A 14,928-nucleotide genomic window follows, 5' to 3' on the forward strand; every position below is an offset into this window, starting at 1 on the left:
ATTATTTTAAACAATTAAGTGTTGGGTTCTATGACCGAAGTTCAATGGCACTTATTATCCCAACTAATATTATAAATGCGAAAGTAACTCTGTCTGTCTGTCTGTCTGTCTGTCTGTTACGCTTTCCCGCTTAGGTAAACCTCGCAACCGATTTTGATGAAATTTGGCATAGAGATAGTTTGAGTCCCGGGAAAGAACATAGGATAGTTTTTATCCCGGTTTTTGAAACAGGGACGCGCGCGATAAAGTTTTTCTGTGACAGACAAAATTCCACGCGGGCGAAGCCGCGGGCGGAAAGCTAGTAAGTAATATTTAAGACTAAAGTCTTTTCAAAGCCAATGCGAAAGCTTAAAAACTTAAGTATTTTTTCTTTTACGAAACTACACTTTTATATTCGGAAAAATAAAAAAGGGAGAAGAAAAACTGAATAGAAAAGCATAGCACGTTTTTTAAAGTGATTCTGTAGATTTAAAAAAATCGATTGAACAAAAAATAATCAAAAAAACACAGTGAATTGCAAGAGAGACCACACCTAAGTTAGCAACGAGATTTTATAGTTACTTAGTGGTATGTTAACTTACCTAAGCCAAAATTAATTCATTTATTTTAATATCAAAGAGAACAACGTTTTATTTAATAAATGCAACCTAGAAACCTGCTTCTCTCTCAGTTGTTTGTACAATCTTCTTGGAACTAAGTTTGCATTTATTTTGCTCTCCAGTCTATCTCGTAAGTCCACACTGTTGATGCTTTTAAGAAGATTTCTTACTATTTCAACTTACTAACTTCATTTTGAAGCATTTAATCTGTTAGAACAATAAGAGAAGAGTATTATTGAACAAATACAATTATCATAAAACTGACATGAAAATCGTAGTGTTTTCTGTTCGTTCGTTTCAGCCGAAAGACGTCCACTGCTGGACAAAGGCCTGGTGTTTTCTGTAAGTATACTTAATTTGTATCCTCTGGTTTCATATTTCATAGTAGAGTTTTGATGAGGATGAGTCTAGAAAACTTTGAAACTATGTATTTGTGTACCTTTATTTGTAGTGAGACGAGACATTAAGAACATTATTAAAATAGAACACTTCTATACCTTATTTATTATGTAGCTGAATATCCATGCATCCTAATAAAGCTAAAGTATTTACTTCTACCAAAATAACCCATTGTTTTCAGCACAATGACAGCTCATTCGTGTCGTGTTTCAGCAGTTTGTTATATAAAAGCCTTTCTAATCGGCTAATGAACCTGGGAAATACCCAGAAAAAGGGGTAAGTTAATACGTAGGTAACCCCCCTTTCGCACCCTAGCAAACGTGAACCTTTGTGACGTTTTGAATGCTTCGTTATTTGTCGAAGGGAACATGTATTGTTCCAGGGTTTCTGTATTCTATTTTGGGGATGTTATGTGAGAAGATTTTGAGAAATCAATCAGTATTTGTGTGTAGATCACGGTATTGTTTAGATGAATTACAAGAAGGCTTTGATTACGGGTTCGAATGCGACGAAGGACATATTTTAGTATGAGCATTGTTATGTTAAATTAGCATTTGTCTACGGTTTCGCCCGTGTGAATTACGGTCTGTTACAGAAAGTTCCATAGCTCGCAGAATTGCCAAAATCAAGTGGCAGTGGGCGGGGCACATAGCTCGTAGAGACGATGGCCGTTGGGGCAGAAAAGTTCTTGAGTGGCGACCACGGGCTGGAAGACGTAGCGTGGGCAGACCTCCCACCAGGTGGACCGACGATCTGGTGAAGGTCGCGGGAAGAGCCTGATTACGGGCAGCGCAGGACCGGTCGTTATGGAAATCCTTGGGAGAGGCCTTTGACCAGCAGTGGACGTCATTTGGCTGAAACGACAACGACGAACGACGACTGAAAGTTACAGAGACCTTCATCATGAAACACCCTATCTATTGGTGAAAACAGCATGAAAATCTTACTGAAAGAATTATTGATCGTGAACAGACAGACAGCAACAGCGGAGGACTTTGTTATTATACGCATTTTAAAAGATCGATGTCGGTGTTGTGCAGCTTTGCCGAGCAAGTGAAAATCATTACTCTACTAGGTGTGTGCTCAGCTGTTCAACAATTCAGCAGTCTTGGCTGTGTCATCTTCATCATCATCATCATTTCAGCCATAGGACGTCCACTGCTGAACATAGGCCTCCCCCAATGCTTTCCATGTCGATCGATTGGTAGCGGCCTGCGTCCAGCGCTTCCCTGCTACCTTTACGATGTCGTCGGTCCACCTTGTAAATGGACGTCCCACGCTGCGTTTTCCGGTACGCGGCCACCATTCCAGAACCTTTCTGCCTGCTGCTAGGCTGTGTGTATCAAGCCTTAACTAAGAAATAAAGAAGGCCTTTTATATTTCTGGTAATTTACGTCAGATATGAAACCTCAACAGTTACAATGACAATTTAAATGACATTTGCTCAAATCAAAAACGAAAAATTGTTTACCATTCTTGTCATTTTGTTACGGTGCTGTAATTTCGTTTATACTTTTGATAAATTAAGTAAAATCAAATAATTAATGATATTTTAAATGACACGAATGTATGATTCTTAATGTGGTGTTGATAAGTTTTATTTCATACAGTTTACTTTTGTCGTGCAATGGAAGATGTGCACGAGCTACGAACTTTGCTGGTAATGTACTTTAATAGATACTAGCTATGCCTCGCGGTGTTACTCGCCGTAAAAAGTATCCTATGTGTTAATCCAGGGTGTCAGCTAACTCCATACCAAATTTTATTGAAATCGCTCGAGCCGTTTAGATGTGAAGAAGTAACAAACACACACACTCACAAACTTTCGCCTTTATTAGTGTGATTTCTACTACTAATAATATAGATTTGATAAAAATAGCTTTCTTAGTTGAGTATGAGTAATCTTTTAATATTATTTATTGGTTACAGAATAGCCAATTTTCTTATCTCATATGTTAGCATTGTTATTGTGACCTAATAACATAAGTTATGACTATTATAGGCCTTGATAGCATCCGCATTTATTTGTTTGTGTATAAAGGCCTTCGGATATTTGCAAATTTTCTTATCTTCATAGCTACATAATATCAATATTCCAATCAAACTTCTCATGTAGATTTTATAATATAACATAAACAGTTACTAAGCTATAAAACTTGGATACTATACCCGGAGTACGATAAATATTATCGATGTGGTATCTTTTTTGTAAAAACCACAAAGTCTCGGTTGTTTCTGGAATAAGTCCCAGAGGTGCTATGATTAGGTACGAGAGTTATTCGTGTTCAGGGTATAATTAAATGTAACCAATCGATGAGTACTTATTCATAGTGGAATTTGTCAATGTTGCAACAAAAAAATATGAAAAATTTTGTATTACCTTAATTTAAATAAGGCAAGTACCTATTAACTTGCTCATCGTCGTTTCAGCCGTAAGACGTCCACTGCTGGACAAAGAAATCCTTGGGGGAGGCCCAAGGAATTGTACTTTTTATTTATTTTTTTAAACTTCATCCTGTGAACTTAAACAAATATACGTGGGTTGAAGATAGTGTTTGGAACGTCCCAAACATTTGTAACAAACAGGTAGTTTGCCCTTACAAGTTTCTCGTGATTGACAGAAGCGACCCAGGACCAAACAAGTGCCAGGGCCAACACTCTACTGGACGACGCCGACGACATTCAGAGACAGCTCGACAACGAGGCGAGGGACCGCATCAAATATGGACGGGTTTGTACCGTTTTCATAATTAAATATAAATATCACATTGATTTGTCACCAACCCCTACTCTTCCCGCGGGTGTCGTAAGAGGCGACTTAGGCCCTTTTCACACGTCCCGGTTGCCGGCTAACCGGCGCAGGGTATCCGGTGGTGAAGTGTATGGGCATGGTACGTAGCTTTCACATGTTCCGGCGTAATTAATCCGGCATGCCCATACACTTCACGACCGGGTACCCGGCGCCGGTTAGCCGGCAACCGGGACGTGTGAAAAGGGCCTTAGGGTCTACTCATCTAACGGAGAACGGGCAGCAGCGCTCTCTGAAAAGCATCAATCTTTTAAACTGCGATCTCCAACCCGCCTGCCAAGCGTGGGGACTATGTCAAAACCCTCCACTATAGTGGAGGAGGCTCATATTCCAGCTGTGGACTGTAAAGGGCTGTTGATGATGATCACATTGATTGGGATCCATTGCGGCGCGGTGTGACGCCGGAACGGTGTCTTTGCGTCGTCTTACATAGAAATATCTGTGGCGGTCGCACACGAGCGGTGTGATGCAGCGTCGCGCGATACGGCGAAATCTTAAGGCGGGTCCAGACATGTATCATTTGCCCGATCCGATCACCGTTACCGTATCGTCAACACGTATCATGATCGCACATGTAGACGGGTAATGATGTACATATCATGATACGGGATCTCGATACGCCGTTATGATACGGCCCGTCCCATGTCGTGTCGGTTTTTGTCCGATCATCAAAGGTGATACAGATATAAGAGAAGATACGGATACGGAGCAAATCGGAGGCGTCCACAACTTCATACGGGGCTTGATACAATACGCAGATACGGATACGGTGATAGGATCGGTCAAATGATCATGTCTAGACCCGGCTTTAGCCGTGGTGCGCCGCCGCAACGTATCGTGTGCTTTGGCTCTTATGCCGAATGCATGCCGTGATGTATCTCAATAGATAAGATTAGAACAAATTCAATCTGGGTATCTGTTCAATCAAATGATATGATAAAGTTTACAACAGTTAATTAACTAATTAGTCTCACGGAATGTCTACCAAATCTCTACCACTCTTTACGTGTAGCTTAGGATCTTGCTCCAAAAAAATCTTGAGTATGAGTATCATTTAAATATAGTCAAAAGAGAGACAAAATTACCCAAAAGATCATACAATGTACCGAATGTAAACTAAATTAACCACACCGCAATTCGGGATGCACGCGATGGCACCCGATTCCGGGATTAATAAAATTATGGGGTCGTCGTAAATTGTAATTAGCTTTCAATAAAATGTCGGATTAAAACCGTAAATTGGCCCCGTGGATGAACCTTGGCCAGTTTTTATAGCTTCAGTTGTTTTAGTACGAAAGTGGGTCAGTTAAGCCCCAAAGGACAATGTTCGTTCTCCATACATTGTTCGCCTAAAGAACCAACAATTTTGACATATTACTACCCGAAAGCGAAATAATACGATTCTGTGTGTAAGAACAATGATTCCTGATGGACACTTGCCATAAAATTAATGATTAAGAATATTAAATCACAGCGATTTTATAATATGTCGTTTATGACAACATGGCGTCTAATGTATTGTGTGAATGTATGAACACCGATTCGCGAAAAATGTTTTGTATTGTCGTCACGCCGAGTCGCAGCCAAATAGTATAAAATAATAGAACAAGTTTTAGAAATACAACTCGGCATTCCACTTTTACAATATGCCCACATATTGCACGTAAATAAACAACATGAATCGTAGGTTGTTTCCACCCTTNAGTGCCGGCCTATCTCATCAGGATAGTGGCGGACTACCTGCGGGACCGACAGGTCAGTCTTGTTGGCGCAGATGGGGAGTTGGTCCAGCAGCGGATTTTCCGCGGGGTCCCCCAGGGGTCGGCTTTAGGGCCGACTCTTTGGAACATTGGCTACGACAGTGTGTTGCGGTGCAGGCTCCTCAGAGGGACGAGCCTGCTTTGTTACGCCGACGACACACTTGTCGTGGCCACAGGAAGGGCCCTGCCAGAACTCTGCCTGCGGATAGAGGCGGCCACCGAAATGGTTGTGGCCCGTATCAGGGCGGTGGGCCTGGAAGTGGCCCCCCATAAGACCGAGGCCCTAATGTTTCACGGGCCTCGGAGCGGACCGCCACCAGGTGCCCACCTCAATATAGAGGGTGTCCGTGTGCGGATAGGGGGCCAGATGAAATATCTGGGCCTAGTGTTAGACGGGCGGTGGAACTTCCACGCCCATTTCGAGGGTCTGGCCCCCAAACTTACAGGGGCGGCAGCTGCATTGGGCAGACTGCTGCCTAACACGCGGGGCCCCAGCGTGAGCTGTCGCAAACTCTACGCTGGGGTTATAAAGAGCATGGCCCTATACGGGGCTCCCATATGGGTGGGTTCTCTCGACAGAGAGAACCGGGCCGCTCTGCGGCGCCCGCAGCGCACCATCGCTTTGCGGGCGATAAGAGGGTACCGCACCGTATCACACGGTGCGGCGTGCGTTTTGGCCGGGCTCCCCCCATGGGAACTCGAAGCAGAGGTCCTCGACGTGGTCTACAAGTTCAGAACGTCGAGGCGCGAGGCAGGGGAGCGCCCGGCACACGAGGAGGTGGAGCGCGTCCGCGAGCTTGCCCAGGAGGAGCTTCTGCGGCGCTGGGAGCGGGAGTTGGTGGACTGCCGCTATGGCGTGAGAACCATAGAGGCGATCCGCCCGGTCCTGGACCAGTGGGTGCATCGGAGGCACGGCTTCCTCACCTATCGTCTGGTGCAGGTGCTAACCGGACACGGATGCTTCGGTTGGTACCTGCATCTGATCGGTAGAGAGCCGAGCCCTGAATGTCACGAGTGCGGCGCTGCGGAAGATACGGCTCAGCACACCCTTGAGGTGTGCCCAGCATGGGTCCAGCAGCGCCGGGCTCTGACTGCGGTGACTGGTCCGGACCTCGCGCTCCCCAGCGTCGTGGTTGCGATGCTCCTGGGCGAGAGCGCGTGGAACGCCATGGTCTCCTTCTGCGAAGAGGTGATGCACTTCAACTGGCATTGGATTCAACATCGGATTCTGACACTTTTACAGTTATGATACCATGAATATCAGTTTATGGTCCTAATTATTTTTATTTTATTTACGACCTTCGACCAGTTGGACACTTTAGATATCTTCTTGTAATAGTGTCAAACTGTCAATATCTTTTTAGCTTTTAACGCAAATCTAGTCTTCAAAGCAGTTTAATCGATTTATTTTATTTTCAAAATCGATATTTTATTGTCTATGATGGCCGCAGGAACATCACTATACATGGACTCCCAGCAATAAAGTACGGTAATGCCTCGTACAGATTTTATCGGCAAAAATTATGGAACTTGATAGGTTTTAGACCATGCCACGCACCAAAACGTCCGGAAGTTGTAATAGTATTATAGAATAAACGTTAAAAGACTTATTTATTTAATTTTTCAATGCTTAAGTGTCCATTAGAATGAAAAGGGTGCTTAATGTATTAAAAAAATAGAAAATAATTATGATGGGTTAATGTTTTTGGGCGGTTTTTTAGGCGGTTTCTGACAATGTCCTTTTTACATTTCAAGATAAAATTTATTGCTTTCTTCGGGCCTAGAGTTTACTACCTACCTTTTGCACGAGCAGAAAACGGACTAAGCATTGTAAACAAAGCTCGGATAATAGATTTCTGAAACAAAGATTTAAAATTCATTAGATTGGTATCACGTTCTACGGTGAAAAAAATCTAAAAATGCTGAAAAACTTAAGGTATTTTATGTAGATTTTCTTGGCGCCATTAGATTTGTAGCTTCAATGGTCGACGGCTATTTTAGATTTACAGCATCGACTAAGAAACTTCATTAGAAAAGTCATGGTTGATCAAGTATCACCCTAAGCCTAAGACACACCCAGGTGAAAAATCATGACTAATAGTGAAAACTTGCAGTACCGTACATCTTAGCTTAGAATCTAAGGATTATTTAGTTTATAAACCCAGACATTGTTTCCACAGCCGAAGACCATTTGGGTGTTCCACTTCCCAACCCAATTTCCTGACATCAATCTTGTAGAGAGGGCCACGAGACCTCCGCGTAAAGTAGTGAGTATCTCTCATTAAACACCTAATTGGAATGTTAACTGCTTTCTAAATTTTATGGTCAAGTTTAATTTGGTTCTATTGTTTCACCACTAACCTATTTTACAAAAAGCTTTTATAGCTTTAAATCATAATGTAACAAAAATTAATTAACTGAAAAAGTTGCTCAGTGAAAAAGCATACGATACCTACTTAATGTTATGAAAACTCCGAAATGGAAATTTTAGATTAAAGCTGAAAAGGGCAACCTAATTGGAATGATCATTATTATCTTTGTCAACTTCAAACAAAATTAAAAAACTACCTATCACCAAAAAAATTTTGTATTATTAAAGACGTAGGTTTCTCCTAAAAGAAATATGAGTAGAGACACCAAAATAAGCAATTTAGTTGCCTAATAACAATCCTAACGTTTGTTCCAGAAATTTCTTCGGCGAGGCAAGAAAGGACAAAAGAAAGGTAAATGTTTTCTTTACATTAGGTAGCAGGAAAATAGATAAAGCATAAAATACACAGACACGTAAAACAAGAGCGGTTAAAGTGAAGGTTTAGCCAAACCAACGCGTGCAGCCTGCGTGCGCGATGGCGGTGGCGATCATATTATGTCGTGTATGAATTTGTAGCGATGAGTCACATCAACGCGTCCTGTCATTGGTCACGGCGATGTATGCACGGCAGGCGCAATGATCGCCATCGCTATCGCCATCACCGAGGCGATCTGCACGCGTTGGTTTGGCCAAAACTTGAGTTACTGAGGGATATCCATAGGATAAACGTAATGTGATAGCGAGCGGCAGGTGTGGCGGCCATTTTTTCAATTTGTTGTTCCATTTGGTTGCAATTTGAAAAATCGGCCGTCATCATTGCTGCTGCCAGCGTTTCCGCTTTGTCAAATTTAACGGAACCTAAAGTGAAAATAATCACACAAATAAATAAAATTTACCTGTATTCGGTATTCCTGCATCGATATAAAGATTTTTTACTATCGCAAGAACTTAAGTTAACTACATGAATAAAATTGCAAATAGTAAATAAGCAAAGTTCAAAATGTTTGCGGGTCGCATGGCGCATCTGGTTTTAACGCTAGCTCGCAATTATTTGACTAAAAGAGTTGTTTACTATCAACAACTGAGTAATATCTCAGTTCACATAGCCTGTCTGATAGTGCATTAAACTGTCTGTAACAAAGTTTATACCCAGTACAGACATTGTACAGACATTGTTGAAATATTTCATTCAAAAGCTTGAACAAAAAGGTTGCGACTAACGCCCGTATTCACAAACGATGCTTGCTTAAGTGAAGCAGCAAATCGAACGCACAGCGTTGAATAGAGTTTTGTGGTTAGTTCATCCACGCGTCCACGCGCACTGTGAGACCTCCTCATAGTAATGTTTGTGAAAATGGGCGTTAAACTTGTTTTGTTTCACTGCTGTCGTTTTTCTTTCCACACTGATAGGGTTGTTCATTTGGGAACTAATTAGGAACCACAGCTGAAACGCTGTTGGCGTATAAATTGAGTGATAAAAACATGCTCTAGGACTTCTAGGAGAATTTAATTATGAAATTCTAGATATCAGCTGCCACAGACATGTTTGAATCGTAAAAAAGTTCGGTGATGATATTTCATAAGTACTAAGGCACGTCTGGTAAATATCACCACTAGCAATAGTTTGAACTTGTTCAAGAAATGCTATTTTGCTTTTAAAAGAGGGAAGTGAGTAAGCCCCGTATTCTGAAAGCTTTGAATTTGAGTATTAAAGACACAAGCTTTTAAAGACATTATTAATAATATATTAAATTCAATTGTGAGTTTTACTCTCACACTTTGGTCTAAAAACTCTCCTAGTAAAACATTTAACTGGCTTGTAAGTTTCCAACGAGCTGATATATTTAAAAATAGCAGACATTATTATCCAAACAAAGTTGTGAAGCTTCTAGGCACTTTCTGACAGAAAGTACTTAATGAGCGCTTAAAATAGAAATGTTTATCTGATACATAATTAAAAGGATTAATTGAATTAATTTTAAACAAACCCATTTGGAACATTTCTTGACATAATCGCGATCAGTACCCTAAGCACGAAAAACCCTCGTAATCGTAAAGCTGTCATTATCATGACAACGGATTGTTTGCAAAAGAAAATAATTTTGTTTATCAATCATCAATAAATGAAAAAAATATATCTTTCGAAGAAAGCTAATGGCTAAAGGCGCGCGCGCACGTGTGACTTTACACTTTTTCACCTGACGGTACCTAAGTATGCTTTTCCATAGATAAGAATAAGTCGAAGGTTGTTTCTCTTTTTCTGTTTTTAAAAGTGTAAAAGAGAAAGATATACTGTCACGATGACAAAAAGTAACCCGTGCGCGCAGAACCTAACGCTCTTTCATAGTTTTTTCAATTTATTTATTACTATAGGATTACGAGATTCAGTAAAGTGTACTAAAGTTAACTTATAGGCCTTCTTCAACTTTACTGACAGCCAGCATTTGTCGACTGCAGGTGACAAAACAATTTGTCCCCTGTCTAACTATGACGTAATACTCCGCAATTTGGAAAATGTTCAGTTCAGTTCAGAAACGAATATTTTTATTTATTGGAAACATGCCGGAAGATGTTAAGGTTTTGTATTATGTAATATTTTGTTAGAAAAACAAGGGTCTACTTTAACTGACAGTCGCTTCTTTAACAGTTACTTTGGGTTGCACCATCTTACGCAAACTTCAAAATTTTGTCAAACTTTAATACACAAACACCGGTTATTTACGGTTAAAGTAGGCAGAGTTTCCTCACTATAAGATGTAACTCAGCCTGACACTATGTAGGACATAAATAGGACTTGTAAAAGCTTCATAAAGGCAACACTTTTTAGACTTATAACCTTAATCTACATAATTATTTTTAAAATATTTTGTAGACTTGTACGCTTATAGATCCCGTTTTATGCTCTTAGGGGTGGAGTTTGGTAAAATCCTTTCTTAGCGGATGCCTACGTCATAACATCTACCTGCATGCCAAATTTCAGTGGTTTGGGCTGTGCATTGATAGATCACTATGTCAGTCAGTCAGTCACCTTTGAGATATAATATATTTAGATAAAGAACATAGTACCTAACTTATTGTTTATTTTATTTTCATCTTTCTATTACCTTGACTTAGTGTTTTTTGCTATTACACACGACTACCATTTACTCGTATATGGGAACACTCATGCTGATTCAAATTAATATAACATAAAGTCAGACATATCAATTTCTACGTCATTAAGATCTCATTTAAAACTTTTTGTTGCAGCGGAAACGCTCAAGGAATGGAGTTACAAAGGTGAGTTATTGTTCTCGGAAACGGAGTTGAGTACTTTATTCCTTAAACAAGTCGGTTCACTCCGAGAATTTATTTTTAGAACGAAAGAAGAACGGTCACGCCCCATACAAAAAAAACCCAGACCCGACAGAAAGGAGACATACCTCAGTTTTTTTGTCATGTCTTAATTAGTTAAATTATATATTTTTTATATTCGAAATCTATGTATAACACCAAAATATTACCCTTTGTTTTTGTTTAGGCGTTATACAAAAACTAATACAAAATGCTTATTTATCACCAAAATTGGTAAATGTATGTACCTAAATGTCTATTACAGCTGCTATGGAATGTATCTAGGTGACCTGGAGATACAACCGGATTATACAGGGTGGTTATACATATGGAACGATAAGTGATCTCACTCGATTATTTCTAAACTATACAAGATATCGAAAAACTAGTTACTGATTCTGAAAGTGCTTCACGAGCTCTTTCAAATGGTACCATTAATAGGGTACAGATTATGGAAGCTGGTAACATTGAATTTTTGGATTTTGTAACTTATTATTTTTTCCACCCTATATAATCCGGCTGTATCTCCAGGTCACCTAGATACATTCCATAGCAGCTGTAATAGACATTTAGGTACATACATTTACCAATTTTGGTGATAAATAGGCATTTTGTATTAGTTTTTGTATAACGCCTAAACAAAAACAAAGGGTAATATTTTGGTGTTATACATAGATTTCGAATATAAAAAATATATAATTTAACTAATTAAGACATGACAAAAAAACTGAGGTATGTCTCGTTTCTGTCGGGTCTGGGTCACAGATGACCGTTCTTCTTTGACTTTCTTTTGTTTTTTGGTGGCTGATAAATTGAGGTCGTTACCGCAATGATACTGCGATTTCGAGAGCTATTGTCTAAATATTTAGCAGATTAACAATTTTTACCCGACTGCGCCAGAAGGAGGGTTATTTTTTGTAGCGGATCGTGTGCTTTGTTTATTGCAATAGTAGGCAAGGTTACATTGTAGCATTCACAAGAAAACCTTACAAAAATGACACTTGTAAAATGCAAACTATCAAGATTATAAACTTTTACCGCAACTTGGGAACTTAGGGTCTTATAATATCAATCAACGGTCGCGATATCAAATTATAAATTAATTTTGTATCATCTTAAGACATAATATCTTTCGTTCGTTCGTTCGTTTCAGCCGAATGACGTCCACTGCTGGACAAAGGCCTCCTCCAAGGTTTTCCACAATGAACGGTCCTGCGCTGCCCGCATCCAGGCTCTTCCCGCGACCTTCACCAGATCGTCGGTCCACCTAGTAGGAGGCGTCTTCCAGCCCATAATATCTTTAGTACAATAAAAATATTGCTGCAAATACAATCAGAAGGTGACAGCGAAATCTCTTTATCGAAGCTATGCGAAGCTAACATGCTTTTATAGCGAGAATCTAGTAAGAATCCCACAAAGCAGTAATGTTCACGAAAATTTGAATCAACCCGCACTCAGAGAGAATCTGAAGTGTAGTGGTGTAAGAATAAATCATAGGAGCTATCGATAAAACAGAAAGCGCTATAAGATTTCAACTATCGGTGTTGTTACTTTTGACAACCAAAGCAAAAGTGTTTTGCTGTTTTGGTAACGAAATAATACATACACTCGACAGCAAATAAACCGCACCACCCGCGACGCGAACTTTAAAGATTTTCTTTTGACACAATAATGGTGCCCCAACAATATTGGTGTTATTTGAAAGCCCAATAAATATCCTTAAAGAAAAACACTTTTAATTTCTTAGTAAATGATTAACATATATGTACCATAAATGTGACTTGAAAAAAGACCTCACTTTGGGCTCACCTCTGGGATCAATTAGACCAAATTTTATGGTTATAAAACCAAATAATGATCACACGTGTCCTCTTTAACAGATGGATAGCGATTAATCCCAGCTTAACAGTTTTATAGTCATAAAAAATGGCTATAGCGTAACTACCTATTTTTTGAAGAAGTGACTCTGGATCCTTGTAAAGACACATTTTTGGGGTAAAAACCTTTCCTTTAATAAAATGAAGTTTAGAACTAGGCTTTTAAATGGTGCCAATATTGGTAAGAAGTAGGGATGCATACGTTTGAAAATGGTTGTCGCGGGTGGTGCGATTTATTTGCTGTCGAGTGTAGTTCAGACAACATTCTAATGACATAGTCAATACAGTCACGCAGCAAAGGGAAGGTCTTGGATTCAAGTCTCATCTAAGGCAAATTAGATTTTATGGGCTGATTTTTCAATCGTCGGATAACTTTTAACTGATGAATAAACTTGTCTTTTTGACATTTCCCAATTCCTATACTGAGAGTGTATGTGCCAAACTTTTTCTTTAGTTAAAAGTTATCCGAATTTATTGAAAAATCAGTCCTTAGTAAATAAAGTGTGATTAAACTTAGCATTTTTAAAAAAAAGCTCATTAACTATCGATAGTCAAACTATTAATAAATGCAACACTAGTTCGTCCCTAACTTATAAATGAAACCTTTCACGAGATCCTAACCACTGAAACCCGGTGCAAAGAGATTTAAATTGCATTCAACAATCCCATTCAATTTATCGGCGGAAATGTTCAATACACTTTTTTGTGTTAAGTTTTTAAGATGGTTTTACTCGCTGAGATCGAATGTTTGATGCTATAGAACTGTTTGCAAGTATTGCTAGAAAACTATTGGTATTTAATCAATAATGTAGGCAAGAGAAAGAAAGAGGACTAAATATTTTTAGATTGTATGGCTATTTTGCTGGTATTATGCGACAGACAAAATCAGTTGACGAATGCTAGATACTCAAAATAGGGTAGTTGACAACACTAGTCTATTGTCATAAACTGTCTATAAGCTAAAGAGACGATCATCTCCCATAGATTTCCTATGGCAAAGGGAACTATGACGATACTAGGTTTCACTCGAACTCATTGCTCGAACTTAGAATGAAGTGATTTTAATGATGTTGTGTATCAGATTCACGAGCTAAGGGTGTCTACTATCCAATTTGATAAATCAATACATATCTCACCAATATTTCAAGCAAACTGTAAACACGATATCGCTCACCAATTGAAAATAAATGGGACCAGTTTATAACACGATTCTGTTCCAACAAATGAAATGAATTCAACAATTCTGTATTCGCCACAGAGCTGTGGTTGTTGGCCAAATAGTCGGCACAAATTAAAAGGAAACCTTCCAACGATCTGGATCGACACTGTTTACTTGGTTTGCGAGTGAAAATTTTAGGTAGAGCTGAATTCCTGGGTTATAAAACGAAAGACAAACAATTTGTGCATGAATTGTGTAAAGCAATCGTTATCATTTGACAGTTCATAACATACGATTATTCTGTCAAACGCTTTGTTTAACTGACTTTATCGTACGTTATGAACTGTCAATTGATTACAATTGCTTTACACAATCCACCTCAGATGGTAAAATGATTTTAAAATAGTGAAAAAGTAGAGAAATTAAAGTTTTGAAATACCTCCAGGTGAGACAAATTGAACCATGAAATCAATGTGTTCTTTGTAAAAGTGAAGATAAGCGTTTGACTATGTTATAAAAGAAAGATATTTTTACGATCTTAGTATCCATCAAACGATCTGAATCGGCGCAAATATTACAATGTCGTTAACTCAAAATACGGTAAAACACAAAACTGCCATTCTAGAAGCTGTATTTCTGTTGGAATTTTCTGACATACTTACTACGCACTTTGACACGCGA

The 14,928-nt window shown here is 39.2% G+C and overlaps 1 protein-coding gene across 1 annotated transcript in view; it reads left to right on the forward strand.

The window, feature by feature from the left end:
• The first annotated feature begins 2,494 nt into the window (after nucleotides 1-2,494).
• LOC114364013 (carbonic anhydrase 6) overlaps nucleotides 2,495-14,928 on the forward strand; it is a 34,866-nt gene continuing 22,432 nt past the window's right edge. Inside the window, exons 1-5 of the mRNA XM_028319991.1 lie at nucleotides 2,495-2,658; nucleotides 3,620-3,729; nucleotides 7,748-7,834; nucleotides 8,254-8,290; nucleotides 11,128-11,157. Coding sequence (XP_028175792.1) covers nucleotides 2,568-2,658; nucleotides 3,620-3,729; nucleotides 7,748-7,834; nucleotides 8,254-8,290; nucleotides 11,128-11,157 — 355 coding nt within the window. The 5' untranslated portion in view covers nucleotides 2,495-2,567. The remainder of the gene's footprint in view (nucleotides 2,659-3,619; nucleotides 3,730-7,747; nucleotides 7,835-8,253; nucleotides 8,291-11,127; nucleotides 11,158-14,928) is intronic.

Source organism: Ostrinia furnacalis, unplaced genomic scaffold, assembly GCF_004193835.3.
Source record: "Ostrinia furnacalis isolate ACB-3 unplaced genomic scaffold, ASM419383v2 OfSCF7340, whole genome shotgun sequence".
NCBI classification, from domain to species: Eukaryota; Metazoa; Arthropoda; class Insecta; order Lepidoptera; family Crambidae; genus Ostrinia; species Ostrinia furnacalis.